Here is a 22874-nt window from a genome sequence, read left to right as displayed (position 1 = left end):
CCGGGCGCCCCGGGCGCTGCTGCAGGGCCCCGCGGCCGTAGCCGCCGCTGTAGGGCCGGGCAGCCCCGGCCGCGCACCCGCCATACCCGCGGTGCCGCAGCGGAGCCGCGGGCGCAGGCCAGGCAGCCGGGCTGGAGGTCATGCACGGGGGCTCTGCGGCTGCCAGCCGGCCGTTGCTCTCCGGAACTAAAGTGACTTAGTATTATTTTTTAAATTGCTCTAAAGCTGTTCCAGCATTTCGCTTCCCTSTCTGCTGCACAACTGCGTTGTCTTGTGAGGGCTGAAGCTGCCAGGCCTCAGCTGCAGCCCTCAGTTGCACATGCAGCTTTGCAACCYGAAAAGCCTCTTTTCTCTCACCCAGCAAGTCCCCAAGAAACAGTATTTAAGGACTGAGCTGTCCTCCAAACCCCCTTCAGGATCCAGGCATGTTGGGGCAAGCTCTTGATGTAGGACTGTTTTTTTTTCAACCCCCAGATCTTTCTTATGGTTCTCCTTTCATTCCCATGTCCTCCTTGAAACACAAGTGTCAGAGGTGGCTGCAGCTGCTGTCCTGGCAGCGCTCTGTGGAGATGTAAGGTGGCTCCATTCCCAGGTCTCAGGGACACCCCAGCCACATTCCCCATCCTCTGGCTGTACTTTCTGTGCGTTCAGACCCGCTCAGGTGCAGCCCGTTGGCCTGTGACCTGRCAACCTGGGGAGCTAGATCCTTCTGCAACAGCCAGACGTGCTTTGGTCACGGACCTGAAAGCAGGGCTTGGGCAAGCCAACAGCAGGGCTTGACAGGCCCTGCCCTCCATGCTCTGACTGACTGACACTTGTTATATTTTTAGTACTTCTTGGTGGATGTGTTCCCACATTAACCATCCTKTTGTTTCACTGGGCTAAGCACCAGGCTGAGCGCTCTGGCGCGCTCTGCACAAGCCCCATCAGAGCATTAGCTGTGTCCTGCTGAGCTGCCAGCCTCAGGAAGCTCCTTGGCTTTCCAAGGTGTGCTAGGAGCCAGCGCTGGGGCTCAGAGCACGGCTCCTCTGGCTGCCTGTGTGTGACACGTGCAGGGGCCACTGACCTGAAGTCCCTTAGCAGTGTCTGTCTCCTGCACACTGCCCTTGCAGCCACCAAAGCTGTCCAGGAAGGTGGAGTTAGTGATGGGTGACAGCACTGGATGTGGGARGTGTTTGGAGCACGCCACAGAGACAACACTCTTTGCATAAATTGTCATTTAAATGAGTTATCATTTGCTTCCAGCAACAGCCACTGCTGCTGGCTGGGATTTGTTGTACTTGAATACCYGTTACAGCTTTCTGTTTTCCTTGGTTTCCATGGCCTTCCATCTTTCAATCCGGCCAGCAAGCTCATGATGGGCACCCACCTCAGCCAGCTGCCAGCCCAAGCCACGGGCTCTGCAGGACCAGTTGCCTGCTGCAACAGCCAGGGACACAAAAGAGCCATTTCTCCCAGCCAGGACCCTTCGTTCTCCTTTCTTTCCTGCCCCTGATACAGGGAAGCCCAAGGCAGGAGCAGAAGGCCCTAGGTGGTTTTCCAGGTTTCATGTACATGTTTGTGTGTGCACCACAGTCAGCAGAATGCGGTCGGGAGTTGCTCTGTTGCCAGCAAAGAGCCAGATGGAGGGATGGCTCAGGCACAGAAAATGACCTGCGGCTGGTGCCATGTTGCCCGAGTAGGATTGGAGGGTTCCTAGGATAGACAGTGGGCAAGAGTAAAGACTAAGCGGGACAAGCCGCTCCTATTTACAAATCACTGGTACAAATCTAAAATAAAGTCAGTAATTTCAATATGTTCTGACTGTGCTAAGCCCCTGCTCTTGCCCTTCCCTGTTCTTGTCACCAAGCATTTGCTTGTGTAAATTGGTTAATTTTACTGGAATCTCTTTATTTCCTGCATTTTAAACATTTAACACTACACAGGACTGAGACTAAGGAGTTCTAGAACAAGAAACGTCTCATACTTGAGATATACCCGTAACAGAAAATAAATAAGTAAATAAGTAAATAAATAAATAAATAAATAAATGAAGGGAGACCCTATTTTTGGAGTGGCGTGAGAGGGACCAAAACAAGAACAAGACACAGCTATCTGTAGAGTAAGTGATTACGGATGAGAAGGTTTTGGTTTTGTTTGTTTGTTTGTTTGTTTATTTGTTTGTTTTTTGTTTGTTTGTTAGTTGTTGTTGGTGGTTTGTCTTTTTTTTTGTCTTTTTTTTTTTTTTTTTTTTTTTCATGTGTCTGCAGAGCAGGACACACCAGGAGGTGGCAGAGTTGTTGGCAAGGCCAAAAGTACTGCAGATAGTCAAGATGGGAGGAGACAGACTGCAGCAGTGAGGAATTACAAAGCTGATGTTACCAGATGTCTCATAGGTTCTTCTACAAAGCAGGTGCCACCTGTGCCACCCCATGAGATCAAGTGATGGGTTTGCCCGGAAACAAAGCCAGGAGAAGAAAGCACAAGGAGGACTGCAGCCTGGGAGAAACCAGAGCCTGCGTACCAGGATTGCACTGGAGATGTGGTGGCTTTGGAAGAGGAGATCTCTGGGGTAGGCAGGTAGGGACGGTGGAGTGACTCCTGTCAAGTGAGCCATGAGACATCTTCACCCCTCCTACACCTCCACCTCCACCATCCTCTTCCAAGGGCTTTACACAGATGGGGAGAAGATGAGAAAGGAAATGGGTGGTGGACGGAGTAAAGCAGGAGCAGCAGCCTCTCAAGACAGCTGCTTATCGGGCCCAGAGTAGCTCAGGCCACGGGGCACGACAGGTGCTGCCTTCAGGAAGACAGGCACCCACAAAGCCCTAGAGCTAGGCCTGCTGCCATGCCGGAGAACCCTCCGGAGCCACCCAGGYCTGCAGTGGTGAGAGGCTTCTGTGGGTTGATTTAACGGGGTACAGGCTCACTCTTGGGCAGGCCGGAGCCATTTGCCATGTGCAGGAGTCACCTCGCAAGTCCCTGCAGTGCAGGATTACCTTTCCCCACAGTCCTGGCAAGGACAAGGTCTTGTCAAGAGGGAAGAGGGGCAGGTGAGAGCAAGAGGAGCAGAACGCTRCAGGCAAAAGGGAAATAGCTGGGGACCCTTGTGTCCAGGGGAGCTTCTGGGTGCTGGGAAGGTGGAGAGGAGAACCCCCCTCATGCTACACACCCTCACCAGAGGATGTCTGAGAACCCAGAGCACCTCTCCAAGACTCCCTGTGCTTCCCAACATCACACCGAAGCATGGGGCAGGTTGCAGTCGTTTTATTTGGGAGAATGGAGGGGGTGACACACATGGGACAGCAGGGCTGCCAGAGCCAGCCCTRAGCATGGCAGGGGCCAAGTGCCACAGAGCAGGTAGCTAAGCCAGGATCCTTGAACGTTGACCACTGGGATTGAGCAGCGCTGGAGGCACTTGGTAAGGCAGGAGCCACTCTCCTAGGAAATGCAGAGAGACCCAGTGAGGTTCTGCTGTCTCCATCCTCTGAGGTTTGCAAGACCCCCCTGAGAAAATGTGAATTATCTTGTCTAATCCCACAGCTGAGCCTGCTTTGAGAAGGAGGTTTGACTAGATGCATACAAAGGGCCCTTCCAGCCTGAATTACACTGTGACAGATCAGGCTTCAGCCCAGCTCTGTAGTGGCAAGGCAGCCCAGCTCCACCTCCGAGGTTTTGGGTCACAGCTGATAGCCACGAGTTTCCAGCCTCCCAAAAACTCAGGCTCAGTCCTCAGTGGGGCAATCATGTGGAGGCCTTGGTTTGTGGAGAGCATGAGCTATTCATGGTGGTCGGCACTGATGGTCCTGTGGGAAAGGGTGTAGGAGGACTGCTCTGCTTTCCAGCCTGTTTTTCACTATCTCGAGTAGCAGATTTGGGCCAGGCAGTGGAGGCTGTTTCCACATACCTTCTTAGTGCCGAATATCAGAATCTAAGATTTACTACGATTAAAAGGTTACTTTTCTATCCTTAATCTGGTGCTCAGCCTCTCTTCGGGAGACCTGGTTAGGGATCACTTTTAGATTGGTTGTCCCTTTGCCGCAAGGCTCTGTGTGGGAAATCAGAAGGACTTTGGAGGCTTGTTCCAGCGGAAAGATGGGAGATAAAGCTCTGACTCACCTATGCCATCAGCGGGCGACATTCCTCTGAGAAGAAAACAAGGGATGAGACTTATGTGCTTCTTCAGAGAGAAGCCCGACAAGTTGACTCAGAACAGGGCAAAGTTGCCCAGCAGCCACCCAAATGGGTGCTCAGCGCAGCCCCAAATCCGCCATGCACCCTGTAGAGGGGCCTCTCATTCATTAATATTTATTCCTTGTGCCCCATGTACTGGCTATGTCCTGCAGGTGCTGAGCCTTGCACAGCTCAGTGCACCAAGCATCCTGGGGCAGCTCTGCCCTTGCTGCCCGTTTGTGTACTGTGCTCACAGCCGTGCTCATGTGGGCTTCGCATAGCAGTCAAGTGGAGGTGACAAAAGGACACTTTGCCACTCACCACCTCAGCACTGTTACTGTGCTCCATGCGAGCAAGACCTGCGCACAGAGAAGAGTTGTGTCCCAGCTTCAAGGAGGACCCATGGGCAGGGGCCGACAGATTCTCTTACTTTCTTTGGGCAGTATGACCATCTGTTCCTTGGAAAGTCCCACTTGCATTATGGTATCATTGAATTTCTGTAACACGATGGGTTTCACAGAACTGTTTCTGCCTGCAGATGACAGAGAATGAGTCACACAGCTGCTGCCTGCAGCCTGCACCAAAACACTGCCCTGAAAGCTCCTCTGGTGGAACAGGGCTGGCTTGGAAGGGAGGTGACACTGGGAAAACTTAGGGAGTCCCTTGAGGTCCCTGTTCTCTCTCAGCAAGCTCAGGATGCTGCCAGACCAACCATGCAGCATCCATCCTCCAGACACCTCCAGAGTGATAGGGATGTTGACAGCAAACTGCCCTGCAGTTTGTCTGCTTGGAGAAGCTTGGCAGAGGACCTGCCCCAAACATCCTTCTCCTCCCTGTGTTTTACTGCACTTTTATGTGCTTTCTCCAAGACCTACTGTAGAGAAGCAGCACTAAGATCTTCTGCCCATTGTAGACTCGGTGGCCAAAGATGATAGTGTAACTGCTGTAGTCAGTGTCAACCAGGCCACAGTCATCAAGATTTCCCCCTGCAAAAGAAATCAGAGGGTCCCGGGCCCTTGGAAGAGAGAACTCTGTGCCCAAGAGCCGGGAGATTGGAACAGCACCATCAACTCATGCTGGACAGGACTGCAGATATTGTTTCTTACCAGGCTTGTGGGAAGTATTACTTCTTTGCTGCAAGTCATTGCTGAAGTTTGAAGGCTGCAAAAAGCCTGAAGAAAATAATTTCCTTAGTCCATTTATTTCCCTTTGGGAACGATGCTTGCTTTTATCATTGATGGGATCTATGATAAACACTGGGAAGGTGTTTGGAGGACCCCAAAATAAATCTACCCCACCAAGTAAATCTATTCCGCCAGACCTATATCCAACAAAATCACCAGGAGGAAGTTTTGGGTTCCAAAAGTGTATCACAGTGTTTATTGTTATTATTATTAATATTACTTTTAGAGGTTAGGGCCTCTCTGAGGATGCTCCTGGGCAATGTCTTCCCAAATTAACCTACTACTGACCCTCACCAACAACCAGACACACACATAAAGCAGAGCCACCAGACAGCCTCTCCTGGGAAACTCTGGGAAGTGGCCGCTTTGTGTAGCACAAAAAGGGGATATTTGTCCCTCCAGTGGGCACAGGCCCAGGTGGCATCACTTGTGAATCCTGCTCAGCATGTTCAAGGCAGAGACCCTGGAGGATTGGAGCTGGGCTGGGCTCAGGGATGGGAGACACTGCATCTTCTTGGGGTCAAATCTGAAGAGCTCCATTGCCCCAGTGGGAGGTGGGAGTTCATCAGGCTTTGGGGAAGGGGTCACAGGCTTGGTGCTATGAGCTACCACAGCTCTGGAGCACCAGTACACACCACACCCTGCCAGATRGAGGTCAGACACCAGAGTGAGCTCTGAGGCACCAGTTTTATTCATAGAGACTTCCCAAAATGTGTCTGTGTCAGGAGATACCCCAGCAACAGCCATCTCCAGAGCAAGTTCAGGTGAGTCCCCAGGCTAGGCCTCAAGTCTAAATTGCAGCAGGTGGGAGTTTCCTCAGTTGAGGGAAATCTGCCAGCTTTATCCTCAGGTTTATGCAGAGGATGATACAGAAAGTCACTAGCTCGTCATGATCTACTTAGCCTATACAGAAACCCTAGCCTAGACGATGGCCAATAGCGTTCATGCTATGGTTGTGGTTTTCTGTATGTTTGTTTTCTGGGAATGACTTAAATGCTTCTGCTGGGTCAGTTAACAGATCTCTTGTTTCCTCCCTCCTTCTGCCCCAGTACTTACGGGAGTTTATGTATAGACCRGAACGATTACTCTTTTTCAGGACCATTGTCCTCTGCACACAACCTGCAGGGCTGGAGGATACATAATAGTAAAGGCAATTGTACACTAGATGGCAGAGTGCAAAACCTTCAGTTTTCCCTGGGCTCTTGGTTTTGGAGCAGCTCCACTACATTKCCCTTGGCTTCTTCAGAAAGCAAGTCAAGAAGCCATTTGATTGCCATGATCTAAACAGCTTCTGAGGGGAATGGAGCTGAAGCTGGGGCTTGGCCTCTCGCAATTCCAATTAGAAACAAGGCATAATTAGTAGGTGGTTAAAAGGAAGCTGCCAGGGAGTGCTATGTTGTTTTTAAACATCTTCTTATCAAGACTAGTTCAACAACGCAGTCGGGCTGAACATAGAGGAAACTGGGTGGGTTCCTCTAGCCAGCGCTAAGCAAGAGCTCTTCAGGTCTTTGAAGTATGTGAAACCATATCAGACTTCTCCACTGAGAGGAATCTCAGTTGATTTTAGCTTCTTTTCAGATCTGCTTTTAGAATGAGAATTGAAGACAATTTTGCACTTGTAAAGGATATTAAATACAAAGGTTACAAAGGGATTTTTTTTTTGGTCTATTTTCTCTTATTTAGCAATACTTCAGTTGCTGATGCAATCTGATAGTGGATACAAGAGAATAACAGCAAGTCCTTAATAACACTATCCACTTGAAAATGCCTTATAAATCCCTGCAGATGAATTAACCCTCTGAATCCACCTGTAACTGGAAGGAGTAAATCTACCCCACCAGACCTGAGGTTTCCTTGCACAGTTTTGTTCTATGATTGCAAAACTAGTCTGTAATTCATGTGTGAACTAGCGGCGGGAGAAGCTGTTGGAAGGAGGAACTGGGCTCAGAGCTGTGAGTTCTGGTCTCATGTCCTGAAATCCCCAGCCATATGACAGATATTTATTCCCTTGTCTGCACCATTTTTCTACAGCTGGATGGTCATCATTCCAGGCTGGAGAACTCTGCTCCATCCACTCAAAGCAACCTGCCTGTGTTACCAAGATTCAAAGCAATGAATACTCCCAGGACCCATCTGGTTCTTTCTTTCTTTGTTATATAAAGAACTCAAGAGCTACCCAACGTGAAGAGCAAGGAGAAGAACCCTGTGCAAAAGCCACAGTGAGTGGGGAGATTTGCATTGGCACTTACCTAGGGATAAATGTATTGATGATTATTTTGCTGGTACTTTGAGGTTCCACAGTGCTCATAGACATCCTCCCATTCTTCCGAAGGTGTTCAATCCAGTCGGAGTCAGTAGCTATGGCGATGGTGCGCCACTTCCCAGCRATCTAAAGAGAATGCCTCTGCATTAATCAATACAGAAAATGATGAGATTTTCAGGTCTAAAGCAGGAACTCCGTTACTCCCTTCTCTGTTTAGGCTTCTAATTGGGTAGAAAAGCACCATTTCTCCAAGGTAGAGCAGGGATCTGCCGTAAAAATATAGCCACAGGTAAAATTCATCCACTTGGACAAACCGAGTATGCAAGTATGCTGCAACCCTCACTAGTGTGCTAAATATCCTACTAGAGTGTTCAGACATTCAAATGCCTTTCTATTAAATTCTGGAAAGTGTGAGAGAATTTAACTTCCAGCAGGAACTGTAGTCCTTTGAAAAGTACTCCAGTAACTAAGTTTTGTCTGACCTTTGATCGCTCGTGAAGCGATTGTCCAAGCAGTACATCATCCCCATATATCCTCCCCATCTCCACCAAAGGAAGATTCCCTCACATAACATTACCTTTTCTGCATCAAAATTTTCTTTCAAAATGATTTTGGACTGGACCTGAAGTCCCAGGAGCAGTGTCAAATCCAGGAGCACTAAAACTACCTTCATCTTCACGGCTGGTCCCTCTCACTGCTTCCCCACCGCCTGGCACAAACGAACGCTCTTGCAACACTCACAAGAGATACGAGGTCTGCAGGGACCTCCAAGCTTATACCCCTGTGCACAGGTCCTTGGAGGCAGCAGAGCAAGCCCTCCTCCGTCTCCCTTGTCCATTTATGTGACGGCTAGTCTCGATGGAGAGATAACACCATTAGTTCTGGCCTCACCTGAATTAATTAGTGTTTATTTATGTGTGCACCTGAACAATATGTACCTACTGAGGCCTGGGACAAAACGATCCCCTCAGGTGCTTAAGAGGGGACAGAAAGAGGAGGGATGAGAAATTCTCTATCAGCAGCAGCTCTGCTGATATTTTCTTTGGGATTAGCATAACAGGCACCAGAGAATGACGTAGAGCCCAGAACAACACCCTTGTGGTCTCTTGTCTTGGTTTTCCCTGGAGCCATCATGGATTTTTCCCTGGTCTAGGTCCAGAATCTGCTTCCCTGGCATTCCCGCCCTGCAGAGCCCTTTCTGGAGCTGTCTTTAGCCCCTCAAGTCTGAGTATCAATTCACCAAACCTCCTGCTTTTACCCCCTAAAACATCTGACTTTTTTGTTGCAATGCTGAGCATATGAGCCCCCAATTTCCCTAGGAAACTAGGCAAAGTACAGTGACTTGGAGAACTAACATGCCACTAAGTTTGTCTGAGTGTTTTGATCTTTCCAAGTCTGACTCCAGCATTTTCAGACAGTGTCATCTATGTATATTTATAAGAAACAGCATTAGACCAGGAGGACAGTCTGATTAAGAGAATGTGTATTGCGAAGAAGAAGCATTATTTTAGGGGACAAGACTGTTACTTGAAGACATGACTCTCCTATGCAAATCACCATTATTTCATTCACAGTTTCAAGCAAACTGCTAGGCAGGAGGTAAAGTGAACTTCCCAGGTCATCAAACTCAATCTCAGAAATATGTTCTGTTTTATGCTATTCATGGGACCTAGGTGCATTTTATTAAAATTGCACCAGTAGTTCGGCATCTTTAACAGAAAAAAAAAAAAAAAAAGTAAAAGGTAGAAGAGCAGGAGGTTTGTGTTTTTCTGAGCTTCACRGTTGTTTGGCCTGCGGGGGCTACACAGCATACAGTATCCAAGATCCATCTTCTCCAGGAGACATCTTCACCCACAGGGATACATTTTCCTTAATCCTATCTTTGCTAAAAAAGTAATGAATAAAATTTGTTATGTTTAGCTGGCATATATAATTTGGTCTAAAACTATAGCATGCACTCCACACCTATTCTGTCTTTCACCACCTTTATTGACATTGCTGTCTGTTCTCACCATTCTGGCTGAGGTACTTCCAGCCGGTGAGAGCAGAACACTTCTTCCACCAAGCCACAGTGCGCACATTTTAGATTCTTCTTTCTCGTCTATCAAAAATCTATGAGGCACTGTGGAGGCCTGTGGCAAGTGGTGTCCCCCACTCTGGAGGGCTGCGCTTCCAGTCAGAGGGACCTGGACAGGTTGGAGAGTTGGGCAGMGGGGAACTTCTTGAGGTTCAACAAGGACAAGTGCGGGGCCCTACACCTGGCCAGGAATAACCCCAGGCACCAGCACAGATTASGAGCTGACCTGCTGGAAAGCAGCTCTGAGGAGAAGGACCTSGGAGTCTGGTTGACACCAGGTTAACCATGAGGCAGCAGAGCCCTCGTGGCCGAGAAGGCCAATGGGCTCCTGGCTGCATCGGGAGGATGTTGCATCAGGTCAAGGGAGGGGATCCTGCCCCTCTACTCAGCTCTGGTGAAGCCGCATCTAGAATATTGGGTTCAGTTCTGGGCTCCCCAGGACAAGAGGGACAAGGAGCTTCTACAGAGAGTYCAGCAGAGAGGGACAAAGATGATGAAGGGACTGGAGCATCTATCATATGAGGAAAGACTAAGCGAGCTGAGCCTGTTTAGCCTAGAGAAGAGAAGACTGAGAGGAGGTCTTATGAGCATGTGCAAATACCTGTGGAGAGAATGTGAAGAGGATGGGCCAAACTCTTCTCAGTGGTGACCAGCGACAGGGCAAGGGCTAATGGGTACRAATTACACAGGAGGTTTCATATACACATGAGGAAGAACTTTGTTCCTGTGAGGGTAACAGAGCCCTGAACCGGCTGCCCAGACTGTGGACACTCCTTCTCTGGAGATCTTCCAAACCTGTCTGGATGCCACCTTGTGCCACATGCTCTGGGTGTCCCTGCTGGAGCAGTGGGGTTGGACTAGATGATCTCTAGAAGTCCCTTCCAACCTCAACCATTATGTGATTTTGTGGTTCTGGAATAAGTGGGATACATGGTCCTTTTATCTCAAGTGATTCTGCTATTCTGTATGGGCAGTTCCATTTGTCCATGTGTTAGTGTATTCCTACCCATTGGAAACTTAGGTTAATGAAGATAAACAAACAACATATGCAGAACTTGTGGTGCCTGACTCCTTCTCTGCCACAAATGCTCTCTCATCTATGTTTYTTTTTTTTTTTTTTACCTGTCAACTTGAGAGGTTCATACCAAATATTAGAGAAGCTACAATTGGCAGGAATAGTCATGAAATCAGATTCTTCAATGTTGGCAGCAATAAGCTCACTCTACCTTGGAGATTGAATATGGAAAGGAATGTGGAATTCCTGTTTTATTTCCAAAAAAAGTAGATGACATTGTAGCTGTCCTGCAAATTGGGTTCTATAATCAGCTTGAGCCTTGTAAGTCAGCTCTGGGAGTATGCATGTCACATTCTCACTGAAACTGGATAATACATTTTGTATTCTTAATGGGAAAGTCTTGATTCCAGTGGAGAGAAGATTTATTCTAATCAAAGGAAAGCTATTCCCATAATTTCTGCTAAATAGGAAAGTCTTGCAGACTCTAATTTGTAAAGAAATCACTAGCCAGAATTCAGCTGAGGTCTAAGAAGGACATTTTTCAGTCCCAGTAAGTGTATCTTATTGCACAATTTAAGCRGTAGTCACAGTGTTCTTTTACATCATTTTATTTATGACCACAAGCTAACCCCTTCTCATCTCTTCGTAGTGCCAAAAGCCCCTGTGAAATCCTCCAGAAAGTACGTCATGAACCAGATTAATATGGTCTCTTCAGGCCTGTGCAGGTACCACCCACACTGGCGCCTTATTGCCACCATTATGCTCAAGGCAACAGCTGTCCATTCCCAGGATTAACTCTGTTTCCTGAAACTACAAAGATCAATCCCCTAACAATGGTTTTCCTGCTTATACATATTTTATTGCATTAAGAGAATGACATCTGGCTCTGCAGTGTCTGCAGCTAAAGCCCAGATAAGATTATTCACCACTTAACAGAAGATGCTTATAGAGCATTACTGCTGGACTTTGCACAGCATTTCATATCAGAAAGGGCTTTGCTTAGAAACAGTGTTCTTTCCAGGGAGCTTAACAAAAGCCTGATGCTGATAAATGATTAAAATCGTAAGACTTAGCTAGGGCATTGCTGTTATGGGATCATTCAGTACAATTTTTCTCCCTGGAAATACCTGTTTCTTATGAAAAAAGTTCCCCCAATTATTCCTTAGGAAAACCTCTGTGGCCAGCACCTATTAATTTTACAAAACTCCCTATATTCATCTCTCTAGAGGATGTTATGTRTCATCCTCCTGCTTGGCAAAGGTGTGCTGGTCCAAGAGGGTGTAGATATCTGCARTACCTCACACCAGAAGGATGCTAGTTGGCTTTTGTGATCAGATGAAAAGCAGAGGATCTGCCCTAGACTGCATTTGGGCCTTTTGATCTTTCGGGCCTGTCTAAAGCTCACAGTGGGTGCTGGAGTTAGCTGTGCTAGGGCCTAGCAGACACAAAGGGAAACAAGGCAAAATAAACAGGCACTGAAATGATGCTGTAGATTAGACACCCTGTCTCTGGGTTTCCATTAAGCAAATAAAGGGCCTGAACATCCCACACATTGATTAGAGAGATCAAGGAGCCACAGCTTGTGCCCTGTGCCCCAGAAATGCAGGGCCCAAGTCACCTGGACCCTGAGGGGAGCCTCAAGGTCACTTCTGTACCCAAATATACCTGTATCCTGACACGATGAGGGTAACGGTAACTCAGCAGTGACACCTTTGCTGTTGGTCTGTAGCTGCCAGGTACCTAAGCAGAGACTCTCTGTTTCAGTGCCCTCCTGTGCAGGGCCTTCCTGATGGCCCCTTTGACTTTGCTGTTCCTCAAGCTGTAGATGACAGGGTTCATCATGGGGGTTACAACAGCGTATAGCAGGGCAAGGACCTCATGTATGTCCTTGGAAAGGCTGGAATGAGGTATTAAGTATGAGATGGCCCCAGCGCCAAAGAACAGGGATACCACAGTCAGATGAGAGGTGCAGGTAGCAAAGGCCTTCTGCCTTCCTGCTCCCCTCAGAAGGACAGCCCAGATGATGTGAATATACGACACAAGAATAAGGAGGAAAGATCCCATTGCAATAGTCCCAGCCAAAGCATRTGACACAAGCTTATTGAGGTGAGTGCTAGGGCTGCAGGATGCCTTCAGCAGGAAGGGCACCTCACAGAACAAGTGGTCGATCACATTGGATCCACAAAAGGGTAAGTTGGCTATGATGAAGGCTTGGATCAGAGAAGAGAATGAGCCACTCAACCATGAAATAACCACTAAGCAAAAGCAAATCTTCTTGTTCATGAGTGTTGTGTAGTGGAGGGGGTGGCAGATGGCCAGATACCGATCATAGGCCATGGCAGCTAAGAGCACACACTCAGAACCGCCAAAGCAAAGAAAAAAATAGATCTGTGTAAYGCAGCCCACAAAGGAAATGGTCTTCTGTGGTGAGAAGGTGTCCTTGAGGATCTTAGGAAGGGTGACAGAGGAGTAGCAGATGTCCAGGAAGGAGAGGTGGCCCAAGAAGTAATACATGGGTGAATGCAGGTGACTATTCAAGCAGATGAGGGTCATTATGAGGAGATTTCCCAGCAGAGTCACCAGATAAATAAGTAAGAAGCCCAGGTAGAGGGTCACCTGTGCCTTGTAGGCATTGGAAAAACCCAAGAGAAGAAATGTAGTGGGGCTGCTGACATTTTCCCGCTGCAGGGATTCAAGGCTTACCTAGAGGAAGAACAGGAGGAAATAATGGAGAGCTGGAAGGAAGGTGAACACTCAACCCCTGCCATCGAACATCACTAACCCTGTGTTGTGCTGGTATCTTGGGTGAAGCTATGTCATTGCCTCTTGCACACATACCTCTCTCTCCAGGAGCGCTGAGGGTGGGAAAGATCTGTGGAGACAGATAGTGAGTCTCAGCCTGTGGACTTTTAATTTTCAAATCAGTCCCAAAGAAATTTACTCATACTTGCATGCGTATGTTCCCATTCCCCAGTAGTTCTGYTTTGGCTGGTATGGAGGCTACTCTCTAGCTAATGACCTCTATGACATCTACCATYAAACTATGGTAGAAATCAGACTGACATGACTAAAATGTCTCCAGATCTTCTGCTACTGTTTGGAGAACCCGGGGCACAGCAAAGTCACCTCACTCTTTCTTCCTTTGAGCTGGAGAAGGTTAGTGCTTAATGTGTAAAACTTAGTTAGGTGCTTAATGTGTAAAACTATCACCTGAARGACACCAAAACCCCAGAACATCATCAGTACAATCATTAAGGATCCCAGAGATGGCTGAATGAGAATGAATGAGAGCAACTCTTCACTCCCGTCCTGTTTTCGTGAGCATAATTGAAAAGTAGTCTAGTATTTCTTCAAAGCATAGAAGGTCGGGCTTTGCCTTGCTGGACTCTTACTGCCTATCAATGGAGCAAATCCTCTTTACACCGTTAGCTAATGATGCACCAATCTCTGCAAATAGATGAGACAAAGACCTTCTGTTTGCCCTCTCCTTCATAGGCTGTGTGTCATGGAACGAGTGATGATGGGGGATCAGTGACACACTGCACTTCGCTGSATCCAATACTAATSCCAGACCTGGTCAACAGTTTACAACTAAGAGATTTTGTKCACAGTCACAAAGTAAAGTTTACAAGTTCAGAAAGAGAAAGAAAACACGCTATTGTCACTTACCATGAATCTGTTGTGCAAGGATCTCTCAACCCCAAGGAGTATCCTTGGGAGGCATCCCTGCTGAAGGGGAGATCCTGGCATGCAACGCCCTGCCATGCAAGGAGAGCTCAGTGAGCTCTCAGGCTGTCCCCATATTTATGGGATAAGATAATTGACGGGATAAGATCATTCTTTCAATTCAGAAATGACTSTTGGCTGGTGTATGCACAATGAGCCTTATCTCCCCATCAGGATGCAGCCATTAGGACAATTATTGATGGTTAATGTCTGAGTGGGGGAAGAAATCAAGGAGGTAACTACCAGTTCGGGAAGTAGCACCTCCATCACACTGTGTGAGCAGATTTTACCCTCTTGCCAAAATAAATAAACAAATGATCTTAAAAATAACAGTCAAAGRAGGAGTTTCCTTGCAAACACCTTGTGTGCTAGCCTTATGTGCACACCAAAAAAGTAATGTGAGGAGGGACCTCTGAGAGATCACATAAGGATTATGAAGGCATCTGGAGGTGATCGTGTGGTTCAAACAGATAATGACAATAAACAAACAAACAAACAGACAGACATAAAGCTGGAAGAGAAGGAAAAGACTGAACATGATGTTAGACTGGAGCTCCTGAATAAATGAAGATGAGATACAGAAGATTTTAAGAATGGACCAGAAGATAATGATTCCAAATACAGAATTATATTGTTTGATTGTCTGTTTTTTTTTTTTTTTTTTTTTTTCTAAGTCTATGGGTGGAAATGATGTGTCAGGCTTTGAGCCAAGGAGGGAATGGAAGTCAAAGAAAAGGCATGTACTTTCTTGGTTGGAAATGTGCTAAAAGAATAGGAGCGGGTAAACAAGGGCATAACAATGGAGAGCAGAGACAAAGGGTGGGAAAGGACATGGACAAAAAGAGTAGCTGGGAAAGTGGTGTAGGCAAGCAAACGGCTGGTGTCTACTTTGGCTCAGGAAAAGCAGATGGTCCATAAGAAAGAACAGAAACAGTGGTATCACACCAGGCCAGTATGGAGGAACTTCAGTTCCTACATGGAGCAGCCCATGAAAGCAGATGTTTCAAGAGCTCAGAGAAATAGTTGATGGGGCCATAGCAGAAACGGAAGAGTTGCTTGGAACAAGGATAAGAAAGGGAGACAAAGTGGAAAGGTAGCACAGCCCAGTAAATGGAAGGACATCATTGAAAGATCTGCCTGGATCCCAATCACCTTGGGAAAGAGGGAAGGGATGTATCATATCCTGGACAGTGCTGGAAATCTTAGGTTCCTCAATCAAACTGGATGAGCATAAAGCCCCAAGAGAGAACTTTTTTTCTAGGAAAATTAACTCTTTGTAGCAGAAGGTTATAAATTGCAGGCTGATCTACATTGGGGGCTCCAGATATCTCTCAGTAGGTCATCTCATTGATGTCTTTACCACATCACAGCATGTAGCAAGTGGTTTTTTTTTCCCCAATATTGTTGTTCCTCACAATAGATGACTATAAAAAGGAGTCTGTAGAAAATCACTTCTATGAGGGTATGCATAAGTCAATTAAATTTCACTATAGTGGAAGATCAGCAGAAGCAGATTCGTGGCTGTGTCTCTGAATACACACAGATCAGAACAAAGGAAAAAAAGAACTAGTTACCGCAGCTGGATTGATCTGGAAAAACAGGCATGCAAATGCAGAAAAGGGCAGGAAATGCCTGAAGCCAAAGACAAAAACAGATGGAAATTTCCTCTTGAGCACAAAGGAGAGGCTGGTAGAGTAGGATTTCACCCCTAATGTATAAACAATATATGTGCACAGAAAAGGAAATATGGAATGGCCAGAAAATCTGCAAAGAAGGAAAAGAACCTGAAAAGTAGTAAGTCAGAACTGAAAGATAAAGTAGTGCAGAGGGAGAGCTGCTTGTTGTCGTAGGAGATGAGTACAAACTCTTCGGTCATGTAGTTGAGGAACAGGCAGCCTTGAGGTAGTGCTCAGTTCAATACCARCGAGGGCAGGGATTGCCCACTGCCAGTTTTCTAGGAGGACAATGACACTTCAGGGCACAGGTGGGGTGATGGCTGACAACATTAGGATGTGGGGACAGCTGTTCAGAGAAGGAGGTAAGTCYGCAGAGGCCTGCTGCACATGAGTAGGGCTGTGGTAAACGAGTGTGACCACCTCAGTTCAAGAAGAATTAGTGCTGCTGTTTTTGCAGCAAGGGTGCAAAGCATCTTTCCAGTAGAGGCTATATCTGATAGGAGAAGAAGGATCTAGGACTAGGCATTTGCAAGGATTTAGGGAAAGAGAAATCAAAGATATGATAAAATGCAATTCAGGTTTGTAAGGGGAGATCCTGTCAGACAAACTGTTTGGCGTTAATAAGATATCTGTTTTTCTCAGCAATAGGAATGGCACAGCTGGAGCCAGTCTGGGCCAGTTCCTTTTTAATCTGGAGATGAGAAGGAACAATGAGGAGGATCTCGAGGAAACTGGGGGGCAGGCTGGACCTTGAACCCATTGAGGTTGTCTCTAAAGGCTGGTATATGCTGGTAAAAACAGGAGGGCAAAGCTGGGAGATGCTGCCAGCTGGTGAAGAAGAACTTGACTGGCTCAGAAGCTTTGGTATGACAGCATGGTATGTCTACTAACAAGGTTCCCAGTTAGAGACCTGGTAGTCTGGCCAGCTGCAGGGTGAGAGGACCCACACCCAGTAGCCTCCCAACACTCCTTAGCCCTTTGCCTTCAGAGAAGCAAGTGCATAACCAGGTATCCAGTGTCCCCCATATCACCCCAACCTGGGCTAAAAACAAAACCTGCTTGGCTTCTCTGGCACCAACTGCTGCACCCAAGGGTGCATGTGTGGGATGGATGAGCAATGGAAAGTTGCTTGTGTTCCTCCTAGCGGTGTCTATTATTCTGTGAACAAGGGAAGGAGAAAAAAATGAAGATGCTGTGTGACTGGGATACAAGTAACATTTCCATTTCATTTTCTGATAGCTTTAGGAGTCTGCAATTAAATCTGCTGATCTGATAGTCATTAGCTAGACAGCCAAGTGTCTATTTGCCTTTCTGTTAATGAACTTGCAATCAGATCTACTATGAGACAACTGAGCTGGAGATAGTTTGGGAAGTAGTTGACCAATGTGCCTCTTCATGGAGCACACACTAGTAACACAATCTTGTGAGGCTTGCAGAGCCACCCCAGAGTCAGACTGCAGAAGCAGATGGGAAATGGGCTACAACACACACGAGCAAGGGACACGTCTGCATTGCGGCCAGAGCTGTGTTTGCACTAGGGGCAGGGCTTGTTCGCCTCAGCCAGCTCATGTAAGTGCCGTGAGCAGGCAAGCTGTGGTGGTGCGGACTTTGAGACAAGTTGCCCAGGCTCCCAGGTACTCTCATTGCTGCTGGACTGTGACATCCACATCTGGATGTGGGAGAAGGGACAGAGCCAAGCACGAGAGAGTTAGCATTGCAGGGCTCCTATGCGGGACCACCTCCTTCCCCCTTCCTCAATCCTATGGCTGTCCAGGCCTGCGATACTCACCCTGAACATCTGTGAAGAATACCTGGTGACCCACTCCTGTGCAGCGTACCTTGAGAAGACGTTTTCCTCTCTTCATACCAAGGAGATCTGGCAGCATCAGCAATTAGGGATGCCAGGGTTATTTCAGTACACTCCTAGGAGGCAGGTGTGAAAAGATCCCCTGTTAGAGCAGAGTCCATAATTGCTTAGGCATAGCCCCTTGGGCACCATGGGTTGGGATGCTGTGGGACCAGGGAAAAGTACTGAAAGTAAATGCAGTGTTCAAAGTCCTGTGTTCAGTGTCCAGCCATGGACTTTTGCATAATAGAATCATAGAATCACTAGGGTTGGAAGGGACCTTTAGAGAACATCTAGTCCAACTCTCCTGCAGACACAGGGTCACCTACAGCATCTAGCACAGGATTTGCGTCCAGACTGGTTTTGAATATCTCCAGAGAAGAAGATTCCAAAACCTTTCTTGGCAACCTGTTCTAGTGCTCTGTCACCCTCACTCTCAAGGAAATTTTTCCTTAAGTTCCTGTGGAACTTTTGATGCTTCATTTTGAGGCCATTTTATCCTGTCCTGTCACTGGCCACCACTGAGAAGATGTTGGCCCCATCCTCCTCACTCCCTCCCTTAAGATATTTATATACACTGTTCAGGTCCCCTCTCAGCCTTCTCTTCTTGAGAGAACAGGCCCGTCTCTCTCAGCCTTTCTGCATAGGGCAGATATTCTGCTCTATRTGTCTTCTTCTGGACACTGAACACAGGACTTTGAATGCTGTATTTATGGGTGTAAGCTGCARCACAGGMAGTTCCATCTCCATGGGAGGAGGAACTTCTTTTCTGTGAGGGTGACAGAGCCCTGGCACAGGCTGCCCAGGGAGGTTGTGGAGTCTCCTTCTCTGGAGGTCTTCAAAACCGTCCTGGATGCCACCCTGTGCCACATGCTCTAGGTGTCCCTGTTTGAGCAGGAAGGTTGGACTAGATGATCTCTAGAGGTCTCTTCCAACCTTAACCATTCTGTGATTCTGTGATTCTGATCCTGATCATCCTCGTAGCCCTGCGCTGGACTCTCTCCAGTAGAGAGTCCGCATCCCTCTTGTATGGGAGAGCCCAGAATTTGGTCTCACCAGGGCKGAGTAGAAAGGAAGGATCACTTCCCTCAACTTGCTGAAGATGCACTTCTTAATRCATCCCAGGATCCTGTTGGCCTTCTTGGCCACGACAGCACACTGCTGCCTCATGGTCAACTTGTTGTCCACCATGACRCCCAGAACCTTCTCTACAGAGCTGGTCTCTAGAAGGTCAGTCTCCAGCCTGTACTGGTACCTGGGCTTATTCCTCACCAAGTGCAGCACCCTGCACTTGCTGGTGTTGAATTTCATGAGGTTTCTCGCCACCCAATTGTCCAGTCTGCCCAGGTCCCTCTGGATGGTGGTGCAGCCCTGTGGGGTATCAGCTACTCCTCCCAGTTTGGTATCATCAGCAAACTTGCTGAGGGGGCACTCCGTCCCTTCATCCAGGTCATTGATGAATAAATTGAACAGGCCTGGACTGAAGACTGAGGAACTGAAGAGTGCTGACTAGGGACCGAAGACTGCTAACTACAGGCCTCCAACTAGGCTCTGTGCCAGTGATCACCACCCTCTGAGCTCTGCCATGCAGCCAGTTCTCAGTCCACCTCACCATCCATTCAGCTATTCCACACTTCTGGAGCTTGCCTAGGAGGATGATGTGAGGGACGGTGTCAAAAGCCTTGCTGAAGTCCAGATAGATGACATCCACTTCTCTCCCCTCATCTACCCAGCCAGTCATTCCATCATAGAAGGCTATCAGGTTGGTTAAGCATGATTTCCCCTTGGTGAATCCATGATGACTATTCCTGAGCACATTCTTGTCCTTCACCTGCTTAGAGACAGCAGCCAGGATGAGCTGTTCCATCACTTTTCCAGGGATGGAGGTGAGGCTGACTGGCCTGTAGTTGCCTGGGTCCTCCTTTTCATTTTTCAACACTGATGTGACGTTGGCTYTCTTCTAGTCCTCCGGCACCTTCCCCATTCTCCAGGACCTTTGAAAGATGATGGTGAGTGGCTTAGCAATAACATCTGTCAGTTCACGCAACACTTTCCCTTCCTAGCTTTTTTTCCACATTTGCAATTAAGAAGATACTTCCTGGCTTTCCTGATTATTCATTGGGATAACTCCTGATGGTTACCTTCCCTTTTCTCTAGATAAGCCAATCAAGTTTTAGAAGTGACATGGGGACTTCTAGCAAGAGCAAGGCACATTGCTTCTCCAGACGGCTGCTCTGAGATATTTAATCTGTGAGAAATCTGTAAATCTGGAGAGGATGYTTCCACCCCAAATGTGCCAATTTGCAAGGGCAAGTGTGGGGCTTGAAAAGACKATCTGTTTTTTTCTAGAGCAGCCCTGGACCCTTGCTTGCTCTACCGTTGCCATCCTGCAGGCAGCAGTGCATGAAAAGGAAGACTACAGCTTACAGCACATCACAGGTGGACTTATTAGGAATGGGCCTCTTCTTTGGTATTGTTCACAGTTTAATTAATTTACGAATGGTCAGTAATGTGTAAACRATTTTTATTAATATCTGGAGATCCACTGATTGCATCCAGATGGGTTCCTTGCTAGTCCTGTTCACATAGCTTGTGCAAATCTCCTCAAGTGCTCCAAGGCACTAGGAGTCACTGAATGATTTTGTTTGGAAGGGACTTCAGGCATGYCAGGTCCAATTTCCATGCTTAGAGCAAGGCCAGTTTTAAAGTTTGATCATGTTGCTCAGAGACTTGACCAGCTGAGTTTCAGTATCTCCAAAAATGTGGGTTCCRCCACATTTGTAGACACCTGATGTCCACAATGGACCACACCTAGTACAATGCTTGTACATCCACACTACGAAGAACATTTTTCTTGGGTTTAATTGGAATTTCCCATGTTGCAGCTGCTACCTGTTGCCTTTCTTCCTGTCACCATGCACCTTCAAGAGGAGCTCTCTACATCCTCCCTTTAGGTATTTGGAGACAGCAGTCATATCTCTCCTTTGCTTTCTCATCTAAAGGCTAAAGGAGTCCAACTCTCAATCTGTTCTCATATACGTGGTGTTCCAGGCCCTGACCAGATCTATGGCCTCCACTAGACCTGTTTGAGTTTGTGAATACTTCTCTTGAACTGGGAAGTCCCACTCTGGACCCAGTACTCCAGTACTCCAGATGTGATCTGCTAGGTGTTCAGTAGAGAACAGTCACCTCTTGGTGCTGCTGGTTACTCCGTCAGWAATGCAACTCAGGGGACATTTTGCTGCCATTGCAGCAATGACACTCTCATGACTGAAATTCAACTTATTGCTCACTGGATGGCTGGCATTTTTTTCTGCAAACAACCCACCTGCTCCAGTCTGTCCTGTTGCACAGGATTAGCCCATCTGAGGGCATTTGCCTCAGCTGAACTTGTGTTACCCCATTTCTCTGGGCTGCAGAGGTCTCTCTGAATGGCCATTCTGCTCTCCAGCGTAACAATCAGTCCCAGAGCTTCGTCATTCACCCACAGGCACATTGTCACTGGTATTTGGCACCGCTGGGACTCAAGCATCTTGACTCATTTTGGGAGATACTGAATCTGGCAACAGAATCTGCTTGGGCAGTCTCCAGCCACACTTCTTCCCACTTTCAGGCTGCAAGACCGCTTCCCGTCAGCTGTACTGGACCAACTGTCCATAGTGCCAAAATATACAAGCACTTGCAGAGATGATCCAGACTGAATCCTGTTGTAAGCCACGGGATTACAACAGCACATCTGGAGAAAGCAGAAACTTCCTAGGCCAATTGCATTTCCAGTGCCAAAGTCTCATGAAACTGTGACTCAAAAGAACACCTTGTTGTGCCAGGAAGTTTTGTCTCCACTTTTAATGTATCTCAATTGGTGTCATTAAAAGTATCTGACTTTCTGAAGTGTTAACTTTTGAGAAGGCTCCAAGTGGTTTATTGTGCAGTGCCAGGGGACAGGAGCTATATTTGCTCTTCCCTAGGCTAAGGAGGAAAAACAATTCTATCCCTCTGTGTGCTCAGGCATGGCCTAGGGAGGCCTAAGCAGTAAGTGGCAATTTAGAAGGGACTCACTCTTAACCCCGGGGAGCTCAGTTTATGCCTGTGCTGCACAGAGTCATTRTCCATGGCTAAGGAAGACCTGTCCCTTTTCTGGTCCAGCTGAGCCGCTACTGGTCAGGTCCCGTGTCCAGAAGCTCTTAGGAAAGCTCCTGCAGCCATTCCAYGTGATCCAAGAGTGAAGGGCAAGGGCAGAGCACTTTTGCACGACTCTTGTTGCGCAGCTCTTGTTGCAGGAGCTGTACTGCCAACTGACCTTCTTGATGCCGATGGCTGTCACATGCACAAGGACATCCAAGAGGCTCTACCACTGCAGTCAGGTCCGTGCAGGTTAGATGTSCCACAGTGGAGCACGATGCAGAGACCAATTTTTTAGGTTGCTCGAGGATTGGATAGCTGGTTGAGAGACCACAGGAGGGAAGAGACTGCTGGCTTGGACCTGAGCAGCAAACAGGACCTGATTCACAGAGTTTGAGTCAAAAAGCTGTTGTTATTACAGTCAGTGTTACACTTAGAATCAGCCAGTATAATTAAATGACATTTTAAAGAGTCTGATCATAAAAAAAAAAAGAGAAATGTTTTTAAACTTGCAGATATTGCATCCACAGGAAGACAGTAGAATAAGCCCTGGAAAATTAACTAATGACAAAATATATTGACAACTCCCCARTCCCCAAAGATGTCCAGTTGTTCCTCTACACTGAGGAATAACATCTTTATATATGCGTTTTTATTCAAAGGCACCAGGGGCAGGAATTGAAAACTAGAATTCATTAGGCCAATATATGGTCAAATTTGAAGTGAATATTCAATGAAAATAAGCTGATGGGAAAACAAAGTAATTCTTCATCCACCTTTACCAAGGAGCTTAGGTAGATTCCTTGGATATAA

The 22874-nt window shown here is 47.3% G+C and overlaps 2 protein-coding genes across 2 annotated transcripts in view; both read right to left on the bottom strand.

Moving 5' to 3' along the window:
* The window catches only part of NPDC1 (neural proliferation, differentiation and control 1), a 34846-nt gene extending 26574 nt beyond the window's left edge, over positions 1-8272 (bottom strand). Inside the window, exons 1-4 of the mRNA XM_026049617.1 lie at positions 8177-8272; positions 7623-7725; positions 5028-5138; positions 4583-4684 (exon numbers count right to left, since the gene is read on the bottom strand). Of these exons, the coding sequence (XP_025905402.1) occupies positions 4583-4684; positions 5028-5138; positions 7623-7725; positions 8177-8272 (412 nt within the window). The remainder of the gene's footprint in view (positions 1-4582; positions 4685-5027; positions 5139-7622; positions 7726-8176) is intronic.
* A 4159-nt stretch (positions 8273-12431) lies between these two features.
* On the bottom strand, positions 12432-21435 carry LOC112956110 (olfactory receptor 10A7-like). The gene is made up of 2 exons (XM_026049616.1): positions 21268-21435; positions 12432-13394 (listed from the first exon to the last, which is right to left on the bottom strand). The coding sequence occupies exons 1-2, from the start codon at positions 21433-21435 to the stop codon at positions 12432-12434; spliced, it is 1131 nt and encodes a 376-aa protein (XP_025905401.1).
* Between the last annotated feature and the right edge of the window lie 1439 nt (positions 21436-22874).

Source organism: Nothoprocta perdicaria, unplaced genomic scaffold (assembly GCF_003342845.1).
Source record: "Nothoprocta perdicaria isolate Ctin4 unplaced genomic scaffold, notPer1 scaffold_6, whole genome shotgun sequence".
NCBI classification, from domain to species: Eukaryota; Metazoa; Chordata; class Aves; order Tinamiformes; family Tinamidae; genus Nothoprocta; species Nothoprocta perdicaria.
This window is presented reverse-complemented; position numbering and strand designations above follow the sequence as displayed.